We start from the raw sequence: 23680 nt of genomic DNA on the forward strand, positions 1-23680 counted from the left end.
CTCTGCCCTGATTCCCTCTTGTGTATATATTATCTTTGTCTCTCACTGTTCTTTGTCGTTATCTCATAATCAGAGATCAAACCCTGTGTTGTCCATTTGGTAATGACAATGACTTATAAGAGAGAAAATCTTTATATACTGTAATATAAATATGATCACCACATATAATAATTTACACACTCCAACAGCTGCAAGGGTTCAGTGAACACATTAATATGATGTAAAATGGCCTGTATTTATATAGCGCTTTTATTAGTCCCTAAGGACCTTAAAGCGCTTTACATATCCAGTCATCCACCCATATACTGGTGATGGCAGCTACATTGTAGCCACAGCCACCCTGGGGCGCACTGACTGAGGCGAGGCTGCCGGACACTGGCGCCACCGGGCCCTCTGACCACCACCAGTAGGCAACGGGTGAAGCATCTTGCCCAAGGACACAACGACTGAGACTGTCCAAGCCGGGGCTCGAACCGGCAACCTTCCGATTACAAGGCGAACGCCCAACTCTTGAGCCACGATCGCCCCAGAATGTACCGTAATGAAAGGGAGAAGATGAAAACATGACAGGCAATTTGAAACATCTGACAAATTATCTTTCCCCTTCCATTACCCTCCTGCCTCTAAGTCAGATGACATTGCAGTCAAATGACAGATGCCCATGTTTTTGAGTGGCCCCCTCCTCTGGCATCTCTTTGGCTGTCACTAGCAAAGATAATCTTTCAGTTTTTATTTTCTTTTTAACCTTAATCTGTTGTCAAATATTTTCAACAAATCCTCTGAAAGACAGAAAAATAAGTGAAAAAGACAGATTTAAGGAGCTTGTGAAAAAAGTCAACTTGGCTTCTTTAAATTTCTTGAAGACATTTCACCTCTCATCTGAGCTTCTGCAGTTCTAATACCAAATGGTGGTGAGTCCTAGATATTTAATCCCTAGTGGGATATTTCATCCCTTGTCCCTTAAGGAAGTCGTTGACCCACAATTGATCATATGTCAGAATCAGAGAGAGATACACAGAGAGAAAGCCACAGGCAAGAATGATTTCCTGTATTACTCAGTGGTGCATTTGGTTGATCTCAGTCTCTTACTGAACCTGCTCCTTTTACTGGCCAGCACGTAATGCAGTGGGTGGGAGGTATTGTCTACCGTTGTCCTTACCTTGGATAATATCTAGTGAGTTTGCTTGCATCTGTGACTCTTAACCTTCTGCCCCAGCATGCGACAGCATAGAGCAGGGGTGTGAAACTCAAATACACAGTTGGCCAAAATTCAAAACTGGAACAAAGTCGCGGGCTAACATTAATATTTATTGAAATATATTTATTCCTCCAGATATGAGAATGAATCTTTTCTTATGGACTCAAACAAGTTTTGCTGAAAAACTGAATATGGAACAAGCAAAGCTTAATACTAAACAATATATATATATATATATATATATATATATATATATATATAAACTTTTAACACCCAGCACGCCCCTGCGGGCGGTTTATCCTTCAAGCTCGGGTCCTCTACCAGAGGCCTGGGAGCTTGAGGGTCCTGCGCAGTATCTTAGCTGTTCCCAGGACTGCGCTCTTCTGGACAGAGATCTCCGATGTTATTCCCGGGATCTGCTGGAGCCACTCGCCTAGCTTGGGAGTCACCGCACCTAGTGCTCCGATTACCACGGGGACCACCGTTACCTTCACCCTCCACATCCTCTCGAGCTCTTCTCTGAGCCCTTGGTATTTCTCCAGCTTCTCGTGTTCCTTCTTCCTGATATTGCTGTCATTCGGAACCGCTACATCGATCACTACGGCCGTCTTCTTCTGTTTGTCTACCACCACTATGTCCGGTTGGTTAGCCACCACCATTTTGTCCGTCTGTATCTGGAAGTCCCACAGGATCTTAGCTCGGTCATTCTCCACCACCCTTGGGGGCATCTCCCATTTTGACCTCGGGACTTCCAGGTTATACTCGGCACAGATGTTCCTGTACACTATGCCGGCCACTTGGTTATGGCGTTCCATGTATGCCTTGCCTGCTAGCATCTTGCACCCTGCTGTTATGTGCTGGATTGTCTCTGGGGCATCTTTACACAGCCTGCACCTGGGGTCTTGCCTGGTGTGATAGACCCCAGCCTCTATGGATCTTGTGCTCAGAGCTTGTTCTTTCTTGGATCTTTCTTGTCTTTATGTCAGTGGCTTCTATCTCCTCCTTTGGCCAGCCTATTACCCCAGCAGGGTACCTGATCACGGGCAGGGCGTAGGTGTTGATGGCCCGGATCTTGTTCTTACCATTCAGCTGACTCCTCAGGACTTGCCTGACCCTCTGCAGGTACTTGGTGGTTGCAGCCATTCTAGCGGCCTCTTCATGGTTCCCATTCGCCTGCGGGATCCCCAGGTACTTGTAACTGTCCTCTATGTCTGCAATGTTGCCTTCTGGTAGTTCAATCCCCTCAGTTCTGACTACCTTCCCTCTCTTTGTTACCATTCGACTACACTTCTCCAGTCCGAACGACATTCCAATGTCATTGCTGTATAGCCTGGTAGTGTGGATCAGTGAATCGATGTCTCGTTCACTCTTGGCATACAGCTTGATGTCATCCATGTACAGGAGGTGGCTGACAACTGCTCCGTTCCGTAGTCGGTATCCGTAGCCAGTCTTGTTAATGATCTCACTGAGGGGGTTCAGGCCTATGCAGAACAGCAGTGGGGACAGAGCATCTCCTTGGTAGATCCCGCACTTGATGGTGACTTGTGCTATGGGCTTGGAGTTGGCCTCTAGTGTTGTACGCCACATCCCCATTGAGTTCCTGATGAAGGCTCTTAGGGTCCTGTTGATCTTGTACAATTCTAAGCATTCCAGTATCCAGCTGTGGGGCATTGAGTCATAGGCCTTCTTGTAATCAATCCAGGCAGTGCACAGGTTGGTCAGTCTGGTCTTGCAGTCTCGGCTGACTGTTCTGTCTACCAGTAGCTGGTGTTTTGCGCCTCTGGTATTCTTGCCAATCCCTTTCTGTGCCCCACTCATGTATTGACCCATGTGCCTGTTCATCTTAGCCGATATGATGCCTGACAGGAGCTTCCATGTAGTACTGAGGCAGGTTATTGGTCGGTAGTTGGATGGGACCGGTCCCTTCTTGGGGTCCTTGGGGATCAGGACCGTTCGACCTTCGGTTAGCCATTCCGGGTGTCTCTCGTTAACTAGCAGCTGGTTCATTTGTGCTGCCAGACGCTCATGGAGTGCAGTCAGCTTCTTCAGCCAGTAGGCGTGAACCATGTCGGGCCCTGGTGCTGTCCAACTCTTCATACTGGAGACCCTTTCTTGGATATCTGCCACTGTGATGGTTACTGGACCCTGTTCAGGGAGGTCGCTATGGTCTGCCCTCAGATCCACTAGCCACTGAGCATTGCCGTTATGGGTTGCGTCCTTCTCCCATATGCTCTTCCAGTATTGCTCCGTCTCCAGCCTTGGTGGTGCTGTTCTCTTATTGTTCCCTTGCCACTGAGAGTACACCTTTGCTGGTTCTGTGGAGAACAGCTGGTTTATTCTCCTGCCTTCTATCTCTCTGGTGTACCTCCTCAAGCGGCTGGCCAAGGCTGTGAGTCTTTGTTTGGCAGTTTCCAAGGCCTCAGGTATGGACAGTTTGCTGTATTTCTTATGCACCTTCTTTGCCGCACCTTTCTGCAACTCCGTTAGTTGGCTAACCTCCCTCCGTGCTACTTTGATCTTGCCCTCTAGCCTCCTTCTCCATGGAGGGTACTGCCCCTTGTGGCTGTTCAACTTGTAGCCAAGCACCTCACTGATGCCGTATTGTAGATCAGCTTGTTAGTGTCGGTAATCGTGGTTGTAGGTATTGTCCGTAGAGCTGCATTAACATCATCTAGCAGACCTTCTGAGGGTACTTCACGTAATCTTGGTAACCGGCTACAGGGGATCCAGGTTTCAAGCTTGGCCATGATCCTATTTTTCAGGTCAGTTCCTCTCGCACTCAACGATCCTTCTCCTATCGCACTTGGGGCTATGTACCCAATCTCGGGTAGGGGTGATGATATCTCCCCCCTGACCTGGCGTCCTGACTCCTCCTTGCCGTAGCATTTATGTTGTACCTCGTCAATCTCTAGCTGTGATAGCAGTCCCTTCTTTCGAATGTTGGAACACTGAGCTACTAGTTGTTTCGCCGTCATTGTGGATGTTGGGTATCGAAGAATCCATAGGTCCCTCATCCTATTCGTGTAGCCCCTTCCGCCAGGGTTACTTGCGTAGTAGCATTCCAACAACGCCCTGTTTTCGTCTCTTGCCCACCGATGCCTTCTTGTTCCAGTAGCCCACTTGTCGTCAGGGTGCCCTGGTTCCTCAACACCTGACGCGGACCTTGTTGATCCGGGCGACGTCCGAGCCGGCATGCCTTCATATTTATCTGTCTCGCTCATGTCTGCGGTAGGCTTGCTTAGCATAGGGGGTCTAGCCTTAGGACCCTTACTGGATACAGACGCCCCAGGCAGGAATCGAACTTGCGATCCTCTGCTCCAAAGGCGTGTAGTCTAACCACTACGCTATCCAGCTAATATATATATATATATATATATATATTAACTGTATAATACCAGTAGGCCAGCTCTAATAGTAATTTGTTATGGCTTTGCGGGCCAAATGTAATTAGGCTGTGGGCCAAATTTGGCCCGCGGGCCAGAGTTTGACACCTATGGCATAGAGGATGGCATTCACCACACAGACTCATAGAATGTCCTGAGCATTGACCGACAGATGTTAAAAGACTTCAGCCACCTCAGAAAATAGAGACATTTCTGGCCCTTCCTGTACAGCGCAGTGGTGTTTTGAACCCAGTCCAGTTTATTGTCTATGTCTACTCTGAGGCATTTATAGCCCTCCACAATGTCAACATCGACCCCCTGGATTGAAACAGTGGTTGCAGGTTTCCAGTTCCTCCTAAAGTCCGTGGAAAGAAAACTTATTTTTACAGCGAAAAAACCCTTAACTTCCGAGCAAGCACTAGTGATGTGCGGATTGATCCTGAAATATCGATTCCTCCAATACCAATCATTTATGTTCTAGAATCGATTCTCACATTAAAATATCAATATTTTAGTAATTTAGGGTAAATTTGTAGTTCATCATTAACAGGAACACAGTGGAAAGAAACTATATCATTCGGATTGTCTACATTCAAAGGAACTACTTCCTCTTCCGCCTTTCATAAGGAACTGTGTGAAATACGTCTGTATAAATGTCTCACAGCCCCTTGGCGTGCGCACTCACAACAATGGCTGAGCGTAGTTGAGTCATGTGTGGACTTGTTTTACCTCCACAAACAGCTGAGACGTGGTTTGCGATACATGTGGCAAAAAAGTGAGGTGTTGTGGTCATACATGCCAACCTTGACACCTCAGAATTAGGGAGACATTCAGAGGGGCTGTTGGGGGGGGGGATAAATAAATTTACAGTGTTTATTTATCGGATAAAATACATTAAATCACCGTTATTATTGGCCAGCCCGGAAACAGCGCGGGTGTCCAAATTCAGAGGCTGCTTCCACCTGAGGACCGGCCTTCGTGGTCTAAAGAAAGCCGGGTAGTACGGCACGAGCTCCCTCGGCGGACTGAAACTCTGCCGTCTGCTCCTTGCTATCTAAAATATAACCGGGCACTGACGTAAACTCTCGACCGTCTCACACTTTGTTTAATCAGTTTTCTGTTTGTCATTTATTCAGCTGTGTGAAAACCCCGGAGGAACCCTCCCGAGGGATTAATAAAGTTAAATTTTATTTAATCTAATCTAATAACTTTAATCTCAGCCAAACCGATTTACTCACGAACAAATAAAACACTGAAAAAGCCAAACAAGAACATTTTTAGGTTATCAAAGTGACTTATATATCATGTTTAACGACCGCGGGGGTTTGAAGACGATGTGTCGGCTCAGATATTTGAAGTTCACACAGCTACATTCTCACCTGACAACATGTTAAAAGTTTTTTGCGACCCAGAAAGAGAAATAAGAGTGATATTAAAACTAAGTCGCTGCCGCCATTGTTGGAGACTGGAATTGGCTATGAATTCTGCGATATGGTTTTTCACTTTTGTTGTCCAGGTGGAAATTCAGGAGAAATTCGGGAGAATGGTGGCTCCGGGAGAATTTCAGGAGGGGCACTGAAATTTGGTATTCTCCCGGAAAAATCAGGAGGGTTGGCATGTATGGTTGTGGCAACATCACTAACCTTGTCACACATCTCAGAGTAACTCATATCACAGAATATGACGAGCGTATGTTGAGACTGAAGAGGACAGGGACAGGTGGTGCTAGGGTGAGAGTCTCTCACGGAGTCCTTTAGTGCTGCAGGCAGGCAACGTGTTCAAATAGGCACAACTTCAGGTTTTTTATTTCTATATGATGAACTCTGCATTGTTACGTGATAAGAACAAGTAATCTGATGTCCTGTAATCATTATGACGCTATAATTTAAGATACAATAAATAAAATCTGTTTTTGTACAAAGTATCGGAATCGGATCAGTATCGTCGATACCACCCTGAATATTACTTGGTATCGGATCGGAAAGGAAATCAGTGGTATCGCACCCGTTATGTGTCTGTGAGCGAGGGAGGGAGAGAAAGGAAATCAGTGGTATCGCACATCACTAGCAAGCACCCAGGACGCTACGACGTAATGGGAAATTCACAGACAAACTCACGGATTCTTCCACTGACCGCTGCGGCACACCTGCACCAGGGCAAACATCCGCCTGCTATACAGGTGAAAATAGAGCAACAGGCCCGCTGAGTCCTTGATTTTATCAAAAAAAGTTGTAAAGTTGTTTTTGTAGGATGGCACATTGATTGTGTTTAAATATCAGAATCAGAATACTACCATACCTTGGTACGTCTATTCTGCAAGAGTAATTTGGTTTTACAAAAGCAGTTTTATATCTTTTTAAAAACAAGAGTGCTGCAGTGCTCGCATTTAATCAAAAGACAACTGAGTAGAAGATGCATTTTTATTAAAGAGGTTCCATTCAGTCACTCTGAGTGACGGTTGGCATGTCACTTTTGGATTCACCTCTCATCTTAATCACCCTCATCGCTTTCTTTAATGCCTTCAAGTCGGGAGTCTTGTTCTTCAGTGTCGCTGTCAGCAAATTCATCCCACCAGTGGAACTGTTTGCTTGCATTACTTTTCTCATCATCACTGTCTTCCTCTCTAAACTGTCTCCTAAATCCTCCAGGAAGCAGATCCTCCGCTGCTTCTCCTTCATCCGGGTTGGCTTCATAGTCAACCTCAGCAGCAGCAAGGTCACTTTCATCTTGATGAGCTTCATTGCGTTCCTCTTCATCGTTGCTGCTGTCAGCATTTTGATCATCATTATTATAATTGCAATAATTGTGGTCATTTTCAGTATCTCTGTTATTGTGGTCATTTCCATCATCAGAGTTGCTGTCATCATGTCCATCATCAGAGTTGCTGTCATCAATTTCAAAACGAATGTTGAAGAAATTATTCTGATTGATTCTGAGGGCATGCTCAAAAATCTCACTGTAAATATCTACCATCAGCTATCAAAGTTACAGCATCAAAAGTAAGTTTCACTTATAAAGCAGTTCCCCCAAAACTCACCTTTTTTTCAAAGAAACTGTTCTATGAAAATGTCCTAGTTCAGCTGTGTGTGTATCTGCTTGTTGCTGAAGTCATAAATATGTTTCAGTTGTAACATTTAAACCTGCACTGTAACTGTGCAATAGCTGTGATGTCATAAGAACTACCAGATTTCCATCCCATGACTGTTCCTTAAAATTCCACCTCAGGAAGGCCAACTCTGATGGCCTTCATCAGGGCTTATGTAAGCTTACTTCAGGAGTACCAATGTAGCCACTGTACTCCAGGTACCCTATGACCCTGATGGAGGGAGGTGTTAGCCCTTTTCTAACACAAAAATCAGTATAAATCACAATATACTGATTGTCATGGTCCTGGGTCGGTGACCCAGCGCTTTTAGTTATCATTTTCTAGTTTATGATGATGATTATTATTGTTTGAGTTCTGTGTGTTATATTTGGTCTGCCTTTGAGTCTGTGTCTCTGTCTATGGTGTCACCCCATCTGTTTGTGAATCTGTCTGTTTAGTTCAATGTCTTGTCTGGTTCCATGTGTCTGAGTTTCCTGTTTTATTGTGAAGGTCCGCGTCGTATGTGAGTGTGTTCAGTTTACATTTCCCCTGTCCCGTCAGCCCAGATTCCTCCCAGCTGTGTTGCCCTCCTGTCTCTCATCCCCTGATTACTGGTGTGTGTATTTAAGCCCTGTGTGTTCTCCTGCCTGTTGCTGGTTCGTCTGTGTTCCTCCGTGTCAGTCTGTTACCCTGTGTTCCACGGTGTCCTGTTCCTCGTCTGCGTCTCTCTGCTATTCATCATCTGTTGTCATATGCTCCCAGGTCTGTTATTTTTAGTTCTCCCTGTTTAGGTGTCTTTAGTTGTTTGTTATGCCCCACTGTTTGTTTGCCACTACACCTCTGTAAATAAAACCACCGGTATCTCATCCACTGCCTGCATCTTGGGTCCTCCTTCTAAATCCACACGGCTCGCCTCGGCAGCCGTGACAGTACGAACCGGCCACTATGGACCCAGCAGCATTCAACCTGCCCAAGGAGCTCCGGGAGGACATTGTTTACTCCGTGGACAAATTAATCAACGCGTGGCTGGAGCACGAGGGGAGAGAATTTCGCCAAGCCGTGGCTAATCGGCTACAGCGCTTGGTTTCTGGTCTCCCCTGGCTGCTCAGCTCACTTCACCCGCTCGCACAGAATTTCATTCTGAATGGACTCCGTCTTCACCCCCCGGCTGCTACCACCCACCCTGCAGCTCATGCTTCACTGCCCAGTCCGACAGAGGATGTTCTGCCCGGCCCGTCAACCCAGCCTTCGAGGGGGAAACGGCGCTCACGCTGCCGACGCTCCTCGCCACAGTCGGACCTGGGGATTTCCGAGCAGCCAGCTGTGGTGAGTGGACAGGACAGTATTATTGGTCTGAACTGTGGGACCGTTTACTCAGGGGTGATGTTCTGTACGGCACAGGACAAAAACTGTTTATCGCCAGAAGCTCAGTTAGCCGCCCGGCCAGAAGCTCAGTTAGCCGCCCGGCCAGAAGCCCAGTCGCCACCTCCGCCACATTCAGCCTCACAATCCATAGCTCAATTACAGTCACAGCCAGACTTATTACAAACCCTGTTACAATCCATGGCCCAGTCAGTAGCCCGGTTAGCAGAAGAATCATTAGCTTTATCCTCAGTTCAGCCTCCTGTTCAGCAGTCACCAGCCCTGCATCCTGTGTCAGTTGCTCCACCACCTGTTCAGCCATCACCTTCACCTACTCCTCCTGTACAGCAAGCCATGTCAGTCCAACCCATAACGGACAGTTCAACAACTCCGTACTCTAAGCAGAGAGACAAACCCAAGAACAATGTCAACATTCCTCAAAGGCTGGCCAGTTCTGAGACTGAGATGCACTCCAGGGCCTCCCCAGAGGCTGGGTTTCAGCCCCCATCAGACTCTGGACCCCTGGAGTTTAAGAAGCCAGCTGAGGACTGCACCCAGCTGTCGCTGCCTGAGCAGGGTCAATGCTCTGCGCAGCTGCAGGCCGCTATGTGTTTGCCAGAGGCCCGTGTGCCTGCTGGTCCTGTTCTGTCCATGCCAGAGGCCCGTGTGCCTGCTGGTCCTGTTCTGTCCATGCCAGAGGCCCGTGTGCCTGCTGGTTCTGTTGCCTTCCTGCCAGAGGCCCGTGTGCCTGCTGGTTCTGTTGCGTTCCTGCCAGAGGCCCGTGTGCCTGCTGGTTCTGTTGCGTTCCTGCCAGAGGCCCGGGTGCCTGCTGGTTCTGTTGTGTTCCTGCCAGAGGTCTCCGCACCTGCTGGTTCTGTTCTGTGTGTGCCAGGGGCTCCAGTGCCCACTGGTTCTGAGACTGTTTTTGCTGGGGGGCCCGAGGAGCCCGTCCAGCCTTCTGCCTCGTCAGCTGGGGGGCCCGAGGAGCCCGTCCAGCGTCCTGCCTCGTCAGCTGGGGGGCCCGAGGAGCCCGTCCAGCCTTCTGCCTCGTTAGCTGGGAGGCCCGAGGAGCCCGTCCAGCCATCAGCTGCAGTCTCATCTAGAGATGGACCGATCCGATATTACGTATCGGTATCGGTCCGATACTGACCTAAATGACTGGATCGGATATCGGAGAAAAATAAAAAATGTAATCCGATCCATTAAATATCACGAAAGCACCTCACAAAACTTGCAACACGCCGTAACTCACCTCAGAACGTTAGCATGTCGGAGCAGTATGCATCACGTGATAGAGCAGCTGTGGCATGCGGTCTGGATAGCATTTGGAGCTTCGCTAGCAACCTGGCATTTCATCTCCGACAAAGTTATCCCCGAGAGAAGTAAAGCAAGTGTGTAAGTCCATCTCTGAATGTTTGTAAAGCATTCCTGCGTTAAGCTTAACAAGCGATATATGGAGCGACTGCCTCTTCTTGCTGCTACTTCAATCATGAAACTGATCAATGATCAGCTGATCGTCTCTCTCCTTTGTTTTTGGCCCACTTTGCACCAGAAAGAGGAAACCAGCGGCTGAACAACAGCAGCACGTTTAAGCTTGATAAGCTGTTGTTAGAATTTATTTAATATTACTTTCTACACCAGGATCTTTTTCTACGTAGCTGACGCTGGTAACTGTGCAGGGGCGGATCTAGCAAAGTTTAGCCAGGGGGGCCGATAGGGCATTAACTGGGAAAAGGGGGCACAAAGACATACTTTTCTTTCTTATTCTCATTTAAAATGTCGAGCTTTTAATAAATAATTATCTGACACCCAAAGTTTTAATTTGATGTAAAATGAATAGAAGTCAATTACTGTATATAGTGACTATTAAGTCTAATATATATACCCTAGTAAGCTATAGTACTTTTTCCTTTGGGAAGGTACCATCTGTGCAGTCTGCAATTTTGTTGAAGAAAGATGTTGAATCTATTTAATATTTCTTGAAAAATAATTGATTTCTGTGCATTTTTTTTTCACACTGCATCAAATTAAGGTTGATTACATCGATTAAGCATCATGAGGTGGCGCGTGAGGGGTGGTTCCCTATTTTTTATTTATTTATTTTTGTTGTTGCTGGGAGTTGGAACCCTATTAGTTAGGTTGCTTAATATTTACGCTAAGTACTCTTTAAAATACCAGAATAGGGAGGATGGTGTAGGTTTAAGTTTATTAGATTGATCAGTATTGCTGAACTATGAAATATTTTTTTTGTATACAGGTATAACAGAATAGCTTTAGTGTAGTTGTTGTTTTAAACTTTAGTATGAACTTGCAGACTTGCAAAATGCAGCAAGATATTTTAAAAAACAGTTTTGTTGATTAAAAAACACTATATCGGATTCATATCGGTATCGGCAGATATCCAAATTTATGATATCGGTATCGGTATCGGACATAAAAAAGTGGTATCGTGCCATCTCTAGTCTCATCACCAGCTGCAGTCTCATCGCCTGCTGCAGCTTCATCGTCCTCACCTGCTGCAGCTTCATCGTCCTCGCCTGCTGCAGCTTCATCGTCCTCGCCTGCTGCAGCTTCATCGTCCTCGCCTGCTGCGGCCTCAAAGTCTTCGGCCTCGCCTGGTCCAGCCCCCGTGTCTTCGGCCTCGCCTGGTCCGGTTTCAGCATCTGCTTCAGCATCCTCATCGCCTGGTCCAGCATCTGCTTCAGCATCCTCCTCGCCTGGTCCAGTGTCTGCTTTGGCTTCATCCGCTTCGCCTGGTCCAGCCACTGCTTCATCCGCTTCGCCTGGTCCAGCCACTGCTTCATCCTCGTCTGGTCCAGCCACTGCTTTATCCGCTTCGCCTGGTCCAGCCACTGCTTCATCCGCTTCGCCTGGTCCAGCCACTGCTTCATCCTCGTCTGGTCCAGCCTCTGTGTTCTCATCAGCGTCGCCTGGTCCGGCTCCAGCATCCTCATCAGCGTCGCCTGGTCCGGCTCCAGCATCCTCATCAGCGTCGCCTGGTCCGGCTCCAGCATCCTCATCAGCGTCGCCTGGTCTGGCTTCTGCTTCAGCATCAGCTGCTTCGCCTGGCCCAGCTTCAGCCTCCTCATCAGCTGCTGCCTCGCCTGGTCCAGCCTCTGCTTCTGCTTCAGCCTCGCCTGGTCCAGCCTCCTCATCAGCGTCCGCCTCGTCTGGTCCAGCCTCCTCATCAGCGTCCGCCTCGTCTGGTCCAGCCTCCTCATCAGCGTCCGCCTCGTCTGGTCCAGCCTCCGCTTCAGCTTCCGCCTCGTCTGGTCCAGCCTCCACTTCACCTGGGGCTGCAGGGGCCACGCAGCCTTCAGGTCCCCTACTACCACCTCCACATCGTCGGTCATCTGCCTGGCCGCTTGTTGGGCATCTCCGCCACCGTGGACGCCCTCCTGAACGCCGCTGTTGCCGTCCGCACGGTCGGCCCCCAGAACTGTTTCCACGCCACTGCCTACTGCGTGGCCGGCATTGGGACCTGCCCCGCTGCCATTCGCATGGTCGGCCTCCTGAACTTGACCATCTGGGCCTTTTGGACTCTGTCCCTCCGTCCTGGGCCCCCTCCGCCCACCCTGGTCGGGTGCTTTTCTTTTTTGGTTTTGGTCCGTTTTTGTGTTTCTGCTGGGCTGTCTGGAGCCAGCCCTTGAGGGGGGGGTACTGTCATGGTCCTGGGTCGGTGACCCAGCGCTTTTAGTTATCATTTTCTAGTTTATGATGATGATTATTATTGTTTGAGTTCTGTGTGTTATATTTGGTCTGCCTTTGAGTCTGTGTCTCTGTCTATGGTGTCACCCCATCTGTTTGTGAATCTGTCTGTTTAGTTCAATGTCTTGTCTGGTTCCATGTGTCTGAGTTTCCTGTTTTATTGTGAAGGTCCGCGTCGTATGTGAGTGTGATCAGTTTACGTTTCCCCTGTCCCGTCAGCCCAGATTCCTCCCAGCTGTGTTGCCCTCCTGTCTCTCATCCCCTGATTACTGGTGTGTGTATTTAAGCCCTGTGTGTTCTCCTGCCTGTTGCCGGTTCGTCTGTGTTCCTCCGTGTCAGTCTGTTACCCTGTGTTCCACGGTGTCCTGTTCCTCGTCTGCGTCTCTCTGCTATTCATCATCCGTTGTCATATGCTCCCAGGTCTGTTATTTTTAGTTCTCCCTGTTTAGGTGTCTTTAGTTGTTTGTTATGCCCCACTGTTTGTTTGCCACTACACCTCTGTAAATAAAACCACCGGTATCTCATCCACTGCCTGCATCTTGGGTCCTCCTTCTAAATCCACACGGCTCGCCTCGGCAGCCGTGACACTGATATTTAAAAAAACATAACCATGCTAACAGACAGTCATTTCTAAGTAGTGATCAGTGTTGGTCAAGTTACTTGAAAAAAGTAATCAGTAACTAATTACCGATTACTCCCCCAAAAAAGTAATTAGTTACTTCGTTACTTCGTTACTTTTTAAAAACACGATTTACACCCTGAATAGGTGATAAAGCGATAGATCTGTCAGCCCAATTCTACTTTTTCTGCATAATCCATCGTACAAAATGTAATCAAATGGAAAAGTCTCTTTTTAAAACTTGTTTTAATCTTTTAACTTTATGCATCAAGCAAAAATTTAATTATCTGCAACATTCTCTGACTGGAAGAAATTAGTTTAACATTTAAACCTATTTCCTGCACATTCCAGCACATTATTTTTTTGTGTGTGTGTTTACACTCACTCTTTCAAATAGATGCAAGTAAAACACAGCAGAAAATAAAGTCAAAGACTCAGCGGTCCTGTTGCTCTATTTTCACCTGTAAAGCAGGAGTGGGGTAGGCGGAGGTTTACCCTGGTGCAGGTGTGCCGCGGTCAGTGGAAGAAGCCGCGAGTTTCTCTGTGAGTTTCCCATTACGTCGTAGCTACTCGGTGTTTGCTTGGAAGTTTAGGGTTTTTTCGCTGTAAAAAGAAGTTTTCTTCCCACGCACAGCGGACACTAATGTTTTTGTCACTTTTTATGGAATCAAACTCAAAGTAAGGTCAGTACTTCCACGCTTTAAACGCTGCACGCTCATACTCTCTCCCGCACTGATATATGATGCACTGTTGATCAAGTAACGCGTTACTGCCCATCTCTGTACATATGTGGACGCCAGGTCCTAGGAGGTTAAGGTGCCTGGGAAGGGAAAAACTGCATTATAGGTGGCAGAAAATTCACCTCTGTTCAAGGATCATCATTCACAGTGAACATAGATGGCCTCTTTCATTCCTCTTTCAAACCATCTGTCTTCTCTGTAAAAGATGTGAACGTCAGCATCCTTGAAAGAGTGACCTTTGTCTTTTCGACAGACATGTACAGCGGAGTCTTGTCCCATCGAGGTGGCTCTTATATTTTGTGCCGTGCATTATGTAGATGTGATCCTTGGAGAAGACTCTGCTTTGTTCCTCTGATAAACCTGCTACATAAGGGATGACAGTGTTGTTCCATTTGTCATTCTGTTTCTCCCTAATTAATTGAAACCTTCTTTCCTACCCATCTTCGCTATTTTCATGAAAGCCCAATTGAGATAACCACATTTTAAGAGCTTACTTCACATGTGTGTGTTCCTTCGTTTTCCCTTCTGGCTTAGAGGGAACATTTTCTTCCTGGTGTTGCAGGTTCCTGATTGCTCCAAGTTTGTGTTCCAGAGGGTGGTGGGAGCCAAAAAGGAGGTACTGGTCCGTGTGTGTGGGCTTTCGGTAAACTTCAATGTTGAGGTTTGATCTCCACTTGGCAGTGTGCATGCATGTACAGTGTGTGTATGGTGTGTAGTTCAATGTGTAGTAGCAGTGTGTGTCCATTTACCTTTGTGGTGGGGAGCCTGTCTCAGCAGCCGAAAAAAAGCTCTTAGCTGCACTGATTCTAGTCGCTGGTGCCTTGTCTTGCGGTCTTGCGGGTTGCACACTTCGTGCTCACATGGGATCCTGGAGCCAGCCATTCCCCTGGCATATTGCCCATGGTCACACATTTCACACAGACAACGGATCCTCACAGTGGCTGCCTGAGGTCAGTGAGTTCTCTGACGTCGCGGGCGCCCCCCTGTTCCCACGGTCTTGCAAGTTCACGAGCAGTAATGTAGAAACTAATGGCTTATCTGTTGAAGCCGGGGCAGTCAGTGTTTATTTGTGTGTTGTTTTCTGGGAAGGCCAAGAAAGAGCTAGAACACCTAGCAGGAACTCCCTGCTCATTGACTCCCTGTAACTAAGGTTACGGACTCCCTGCTGGCTAGGCTACACGGGGCTATGTCTACCCAGGCTTGTCTAACCAATTTGGTGTTCATTTCATCCCTCTACCTGCATCACCTGTCCCATCACATGCTGGCAGGTTCTGGGGACCCTGACATTGCACCTGAGCTGCTGGCCACTTCCACTCACCTGGCTTCCCTACCCTGCCAGCTCTCCTCTTTCCACCATGCCTAAGTGGGCAAAGTGGGGATAGTGGATGCCTCACAGGCAATGGTGAAGTTTTTTGGCCCTCGGGTGGCATCCACTCCCCTATCTGCGTGAGGCCAGGCCCATCTTCCTGCAACCCCTCCCAGCACCTGCCCTCCAGCAGGAGCCAGTAGAGGGCGACTATCAGGAGGAGGATACTGACTCTGGGGTCCACTTCCCCGACATGCCCATCGTCCACAAGTTCGACCACACATACAGCCCAACGGTCACACCTCACCAATAGTTTGCTTCGCTTTAGTTTACTGAACAGTCACTGCTTTAAATATGTTTTACTTATTAGCCAATATAATTTCTTGGTTAAATTTATTTTTTTCATCACACCATACAATGTTCATAGGGAGTGTACACATGTCACGTGGCAGTGAAAGAGGCCACACGAAACAATGGTCAAAATTCTGTTTTATGTTATATTAATTCATCTTTCTTTGTTTGAGTAACCTGGGGGTTTGGCTTCTCCTCCCTGATTGGTAAAAGGTGTGGCAGAGGGCTAATTGATCTGAAGTACTGCTGAAAGCCTCATTGGACTAAACCAAATGCTTCAGTGCCTGGGTGGTGTTTGGAGTTTGTTTAATCATTTTGTGTTAGTAGATTATATGGCAGCCATTTGTCTTCCCCTTGTGTGTCATATGGTGTACCTAAGCCAGTATTTAAGTTCATGTGTCATTTCAGCAGGTCAGTTTGTCTTATGTTTGTTTGAGGTTTTGTTAGTTGGGTTCATTAAGGTTCAGGATCAGATGCATTTGCTTTATATGTGTGTTATGAGCAGTTTGCCTTATGGGCGTGACCTTCCTGTGCTTTTTGATTTGTTGGAGTCCGATCAGATCCAGCAATGCCATGTAGCCGTTACCAGAGCACAGGCTAAGCAAGTCAATACCCACTCTGAGATTCTGAGTGCGCTGCCCAAGACCACAGCTTGCATCAAACGCCATTTTTACTGGCCTGGTCTGAGCAAAGATGTGGCTCCATTTTGTAAAAGTTGCCCACAGTGTCAGATAGCATCTGTTAAAATTTCCATCAGCGCTGCACTCCAACCTCTCCCTGTCATCGGCATTCCTTTTGAGCATCTTGGAATGGAAATTGTAGGGTCTGTTGAGAGGAGCAAAGCGGCATTCCCAGGTGGAAAAGTGTGCGGCATCACTCCAGAGAACATGTTTCCACTGCTCTAGACTCCAGTGGCAGCATATTTTAAATCATGGATCTAACACTTTGCATTGCACTTGGTGATGTAAGACTTGGATGTATGAGTATGCGCGACAGCTTCCTTTACAGCTTTTGTTCTCAGCTTACTCAAGAACGTGTAAATCACCTCTCAGTTTTTCAATTTTTCAACAAGGGCCAGTTGCCACAGCTACTGTTTCATCTCCATTTTCTTGGATGTACATCAATGATCAGATAGTTGTTCACACTCTAACTCATATTGCTCCTTTGCTTTGCCTCAGTTCTAGTTTCCTTCTCCACCTTGGTCCTTTGTTATTTCATCATCCTACAACGCTTTTTATCTTCTTCTTCAATGACTGAATCATCTGTCATCAACCACAGCATTAATGATTGTAACATAGTCCTCTTTCTCCAAATTCCCCTTACCACCAACACCATACTAGTGTTAGACTTGGGCAAACTAAGAGGTCCTGGACAACGTAACCTGAACTTCCAGAGTCTGGAAAATGAAAAGTATGCTTATATTTAACTAAATTATTTTGCTCAGTCATAATTACAGCAACATCTGCAAACTACAGAATCCTCTTCGATTTGGAATAGATCAGTGATGTCCAACTCCAGGCCTCAAGGGCTGGTGTCCTGCAGGTTTTAGATGTGACCTTGACAGTGTTGGGGAGTAATGGAATACATGTACCGGCGTTGCGTATTTAAAATGGTAAATGGCCTGTATTTATATGGCGCTTTACTAGTCCCTAAGGACCCCAAAGCACTTTACACATCCAGTCATCCACCCATCCACACACACATTCACACACTGGTGATGGCAGCTACATTGTAGCCACAGCCACTCTGGGGCACACTGACAGAGGCGAGGCTGCCGGACACTGGCGCCACCGGGCCCTCTGACCACCACCAGTAGGCAACGGGTGAAGTGTCTTGCCCAAGGACACAAAGACCGAGACTGTTCAAGTCGGGGCTCAAACCGGCAACCTTCTGATTACAAGGCGAACTCCCAACTCTTGAGCCACGATCGCCCAAAATCTAAAATACAAAATATGAGTAACTGTATTCCGTTACAGTTTCCATTTAAAAAGGTGGTATTCGGAATACAGTTACTTTGTTGAAATAAGTGGATTACACAGCGGTCTTTTCCTGTTTCATATGTTAGGCTATGCCCTCTCTATTTTTGATAATTCCACGTCATTGGAAACCCAAACAAAACACGCATTAAGAGGCTCTAATGTGTGTGTCTGAATCTAGCGGCCTATGTCACCCCTACTTGCGGCCCGCATAATGAAAAATTATTGTTCAAAAAATGATTTAATATGAAAGCAATAGGCAGAGTGTTACAGGCATAGCCCTAAAGAATGTAACCTTATGGGCAGTGTAGCCCAGTTGTAAGTAAGCTATTAAGACTCGTCTGTACACTGTGTTCGTGTTTTCCTCTGAAACAATAAGTTCTGTTGGAGCAGCCTTTCAACACCTCTCTCTGTCTCTCGCTAGCAAAGTTGACCCAGACAACAAAGTAAAGCTAGTTTTTGGTTACGAGTCCAACACGGAACCCGACATATTAGCCAGAGGTCCCTTTACTATGGTTCAGCGTCGCGGACCTGTTTTATATACAAGATCGCTGCAAAAAGTGCAGCCTTACCTAATGTCCACCTACTGTTACTCATTTATATTAAGATTTAAACATCTAGTTGGTGTTGGTGTGGTGAGTATTCTTCAGTAATAGTAATAAATCACACAGCAGTAGTACATTCACTGGACTGTTTGAATCTTATTATTATATTTTTACTACCCAGTATTTGAACATTTTTTATGTGTCTATTCGATTCGTTCTGATTATAAGAAAGGCCAGTTTGCTTTAAAAAGTCCAAAAAGTCAGTACCGTGCAGTAATAAAACAGAAGTACACCAGAAAAAATCCAGCTTTTGAAAGCAAATGAAGTTGTGAGAGAACAAATCTTTACAGTGAAGGAAGCAAATGTGATTGTGTAACTCCTGTATGGAAATGTTTGCTCCGAACAAAATATTAGGAAAAAGCATGCATAGCAATCAATAACCCTCTATCCCTCCCAATAAGCCGCTGAATCATAATTTCCTTCTGATTGTGAATCACAGTTTCAGCTTCAAAGCTCATGTCCCAGCTTCACACTGATTCACCTGCCTCTGCACTCTTCGAGGCCAAAATTGCAAAAAGAAAAAGCTTCCCCACATTCTGAGGTCAGGAGAAATGCTTCCCTCGTGTAATCACGCTCTATTGCTTGCTCTGGTCTCTCACTGACAAGCTCTGGAGAACCTTTTCTGACACAGATCACAACTCTGAGTGATGTCAACTCCAGACAACAGATACAGATCGGAAATGAACAAGACTAAACAGCTGAGTCACCCAGATGTATGCAGGAGTGTTAACAGCATGCATTTACATACATACAAGTATAATAAATACCTCTGTTACCATCCACTTATAATGTTTGGTTGTTCACAGAAATGGATATGAGCCAGGAAAAGCGGCCAAGTGTTTTCACCAAAATTTTTCCATAACACAGCTGAAATGTCTAAAATAGTCAGAAGCTTTCACAGCAGCAATGGAAGCTTGTGGCTGGGAGCTTTTATGGATCCTTTCAGTAATAATCTAGAAGACAGCTAACAGATGCTGCTTACATAAATGAACAGTGGACACTTGACCTCACAACTTCTTAGATCATCGTTGTTTGCTTTTTGCTTTTGGGGGCATACTGCAAGCTACCCAGGCACTGAAGGATGACAAACTTCCAGATGTCTGAAGTTATTACAGTTTGTTGGGAGCAGTGTGTTTTATAGTGACAGGAGGGTCTGAACAGATATGTGAAAGTTTTGACATATATCTGCTTCTGCTACTTTCTTCTTTATCAGGTGAATTTGTAAAAGATTCCACTAAACAGTCACTTTAACTGATTTTCTCGCAAATAATCAAAGAGTAAGTTCTCCAGATCCAGCTATCATCCATGTATTTCAGACGAAATCTAGTTTTCTCTTTTTGTTCAAATACTTTCTAATAATATAACACACATATATCAGATGTTGCTCCCTTCCGTTGTGAGAAGTCACTGAATGACGGTATATTGACGAGTGACAGTTTCCTAAAAGGAACAAGCACACACCCTAACCCTAACCGTTTTGTCTAAAGACTGATCATTTACCAACATAGTACATTCACATCGACGCAAAGGCACTTCAAATCAATACATGAGATCTGCATACAATTCAGACCAGCTGCAGTCTACATCAGCAGAGCGCCTAGACTTCTATGAGTTTTAATTATTCACAAGTACGCTTCATCGAACAAAACTGGGGCAGGGAGATGAATTACAGGGAGGCAGATTACAACTCTCCGCCCCTCCCATCCCTTGCTAACCATCTGCCAAGCTTCTAACTAAAAATAGGTGTTAGACATGCGTAGAGACGTCAAAAAATGTGCTCGTCTGAATAGAATAGATTTGAAAAGCATGAGAGGTGTTGCCATGGGCATATAAACAGTGTTGGGGAGTAACGGAATACATGTGCCGCCGTTACGTATTTAAAATACAAAATATGAGTAACTGTATTCCGTTACAGTTACCGTTTAAAAAGGTGGTATTCAGAATACAGTTACTTTGTTGAAATAAATGGATTACACTGTGGTACTTTCCTGTTTCATATTGTCGCGGGTCAGGACTGTTTGGGTTTTGTTGACAGCTACGTTCTGTTGTTCCAGGCGGCAGCGTTACGGTTGCCATGGTTACAGGGCGACACGCTCTCTCTCTCTCTCTCTCTCTGCGACTGTGTGTTTCCTGGGTGAGAGAGCGCCTTTTCGTTGTTGTTGTTGTTGTTGTTGTGCTAAGCTAACAGGCAGAATGCTACAAGCATAGCTCTAAAGAATGTAGCATCATGGGCAGTGTAGTCCGTGTTGCAGGGAGAATGGACTGCCATACACGTTATGTGTCTGTGAGCGAGGAGGGAGAAAAAGGGGAGTGGAAAGGTACGAGTTGTCATCGAGCAAAAACGGGAGCTGGAAGCATGTAAATATAATAATAACCACTGCAGCCAAGAAGAGAGCCTGACGAGCCCAGTTGTAAGTAAGCTGTTAAGACTCGACTGTACACCGTGTTCGTGTTTTCCTCCGAAAACAATAAGTTCCGTTGGAGCAGCCTTTCAACGCCTCTCTCTGTCAAGAAAAGTTGACCCACACAACAAAGTAAAGCTATTTTTCGGCTACGGACCCCGCCGTATTAGTCAGAGGTCCCTTTACTACAGTTCGGAGTCGCGGACCTTCAGTAATAGTAATAAATCACACAGCAATAGTACATTCACGTTGTTGTAAAAAGCATGATAATATATTAAGTAATCCAAAGTATTCAGAATACGTTACTGTCATTGAGTAACGTAACGGAATACGTTACAGAATACATTTTGGGGCATGTATTCTGTATTCTGTAATGGAATACATTTTAAAAGTAACCTTCCCAACACTGCATATAAATGGGTTATGAGAACAAAAAGTAAAAAAGTATTGTAAACTATAGAAGTGCACCTGTAGATAAACATAGCTACGAGGTAAACAGCACATTTGCTTTTATTTAATTTATTAAGACAGATGAAGCTCGAAACAGACCAGCAGCCTCAGTCTGAGATAAACTGCACCATTTAATCTCAGATTGTAGAACACCTGGGGGTCACTGTAGCTCTGTTTCATCTCCACCCACCTCCAGCATTCACTCACCAGCCCCATACTGCTGCCTGAGGATGCCTGCGTCTCCTGACAGGGGTGAAGCTGATGACCTGGCCACTGAGGTGGTGGATATGAAGGGAGACAGGAGACCAAGCTGAGACTCTTGAGACACCCGCTGCTTCCCCAGCCCTGGCATTTGACCTCCTGCAAAATTTTTGCGAGGCTCAGAGGTGGCCCTCCAAGATGAGGCACCTCCCAAAGCTGTGATGGTATTCCTCAGTGATCCACGGTTCTGAATGTGTGACACAGCCTCTTCAGCCACCATGCTGTCAGCCAGTGTGACATGCAGTGTAGCATGAACATTAAATTCCTGACTTTCATCAGCCCACAGATCAGAAACACGGCACTCATACACGCCCTCGTCTTCTTTCTTCACCTTGGACAGGCTGAGGCTGTGAGAGATGGCATTGCCCTGAACACGCACAGTCTGAAAGTCAAGCACAGAGATCATGGGAAAAAATGGCAATGCCTCAGTAACATCTGCTTTTATTATGCATTTTATTCATCGACCTGTAGTTCCATGTTTTATGACTAACCACCAAAATGTGACTCTTCATTAGTTGCTCAACACATCAACACAAAAGATTTATAAAGCCTTCATTATCTCTAATAAGGACACATGTTACTAACTCCTATATAACATATTATTTGCTAGTTTAGCATAAACTAAATGTGCACAAGAGGAATCTTTGAGCCTCACTTTTGTGCTGCCGCAGATCAATCTTCATGTGCCAGAAAGAATTTCATGCTCTCTCTAAAGTGTGAATATCATAGAACAAATCCAGGGAATAAAACACTTTCAACGGGACAGTAAAGCGGGTACTTACACTTATTTTTGTGGCTTCTCTTGAAACATCCTAAAAAAAGAGATACTTTTATCAGTTTTGAAAATCTCACTGAATGTCAGCTGCACATTTTGGCAACAACACGAGTTTTCCTTCATTTTGTTTCAGAGAGAGGAAATGGCACAAGCAGAGCTGTTTGTCTCAAAGACACCGCTGATAGCCTCTCTCCTCTCTCTTTGTCCCTTGGGTGTGTTTTCTTCTGCTTTCTTTCCCCCCTGCTACATGTTGTAATGGGCTGAAGGGGAAATGAATTTCCATATGCGCTCATGATGGTGGCTTGAAACACCAGACCTATCAGATAATGTTGACAATCACCAAGTGCCCAAAGTCTGAGTGATGTGTGGATTTTAAAATGGTTCAACAAGTGCTGCTTATGGCTACTGAAATGTGGAGAAATGCTTTAGCAGTATTCCCAAATATAGTCAGTGTTAATGCTTAAAGGATGTTAAAATAAATTGTAGTGCAGATGATGCAGGGTAGAGACAGAGACACACACATATGCGTGAGGGCTATAAGTACCTTGGCTCTGTTAGCCGGAGCAGTGATCTGCAGCTCATCTTCAGACATATCTTTCTTCAGGTACCACCACTGGATCTCCAAAGACATGGGTGCTGAGCTGACAGCTTTAAAGGCGCAGGGCATTTCAACATCATCTCCTTCCCCCACACTCACATCTTTAGGGACTTCAGTAAATGTAGCTTTGGTGTGTAAGGGTAGAAGAGAGAAAAAGGTGAGACGGCAATTTTGCAAGTTTTTAAATGAGTAATGCCCTCCTCTGCAGATTGGTCTTTCATCTGCCCCTAGTTAAATCACATCCCTTTCATAGTCTGACACGTTTCTACTGAGGTATCCAAAAATCTCCCCTGGCTTTATTTAAGTGAAAGCATTTTATTTATCTATTCATGTTATTAGAGAAGGATAAGCTGCTTAGTGTCAGCATTAGCAGGGCAAGTGGCGCTTAGCTGAAGGAGCTTTTTAATGCCAATCTATCTCCGATGTTTCCTTCATGTCACTTCACTTACCATTGGCACAAATCATACAGGCTGAGTTGATAAGGAAACAATAAAGGATCCCGTCGAGTCCCGTTTTTTCCATGTCACAGTTAATTCTTATCACGTTCACGAGCGTTGGACGGTCATTTGACCTGGACGCGATGTTACCCGCCTGCTCAGATAACTCCAAATACAGGCACAGAAGAACCCCGATTCAGACGCAGCAGCAGCAACACGCAGGATCCAAAGCTGAGCTCGGGCATAATTAAACTATTATTACAAATAGTGGATCCCTCAGAGAAGAGGCGCCTCCTTCGTTCCCAGCTGACTACCATCTGAGAAAACGAACTTCCTGATCAGGGACTTCCTCTACCTTGGTACAGCGCTTCCCTGAAAGAAGAAAGGCTCCATCCTCACTAACGGTCTTGTGCGTGTGTTAAAG

The 23680-nt window shown here is 46.0% G+C and overlaps 1 protein-coding gene across 1 annotated transcript in view; it reads right to left on the minus strand.

Moving 5' to 3' along the window:
- The window catches only part of vstm2b (V-set and transmembrane domain containing 2B), a 27148-nt gene extending 3786 nt beyond the window's left edge, over window positions 1–23362 (minus strand). Inside the window, exons 1-4 of the mRNA XM_085413029.1 lie at window positions 23269–23362; window positions 22766–22944; window positions 22229–22258; window positions 21393–21828 (exon numbers count right to left, since the gene is read on the minus strand). Coding sequence (XP_085269155.1) covers window positions 21393–21828; window positions 22229–22258; window positions 22766–22944; window positions 23269–23341 — 718 coding nt within the window. The 5' untranslated portion in view covers window positions 23342–23362. The remainder of the gene's footprint in view (window positions 1–21392; window positions 21829–22228; window positions 22259–22765; window positions 22945–23268) is intronic.
- Window positions 23363–23680: the final 318 nt, after the last annotated feature.

Source organism: Rhamphochromis longiceps, linkage group LG1 (genome assembly GCF_057381845.1).
Source record: "Rhamphochromis longiceps isolate RC_006_pf linkage group LG1, R_longiceps_female_GT1.1, whole genome shotgun sequence".
Taxonomy (NCBI): Eukaryota; Metazoa; Chordata; class Actinopteri; order Cichliformes; family Cichlidae; genus Rhamphochromis; species Rhamphochromis longiceps.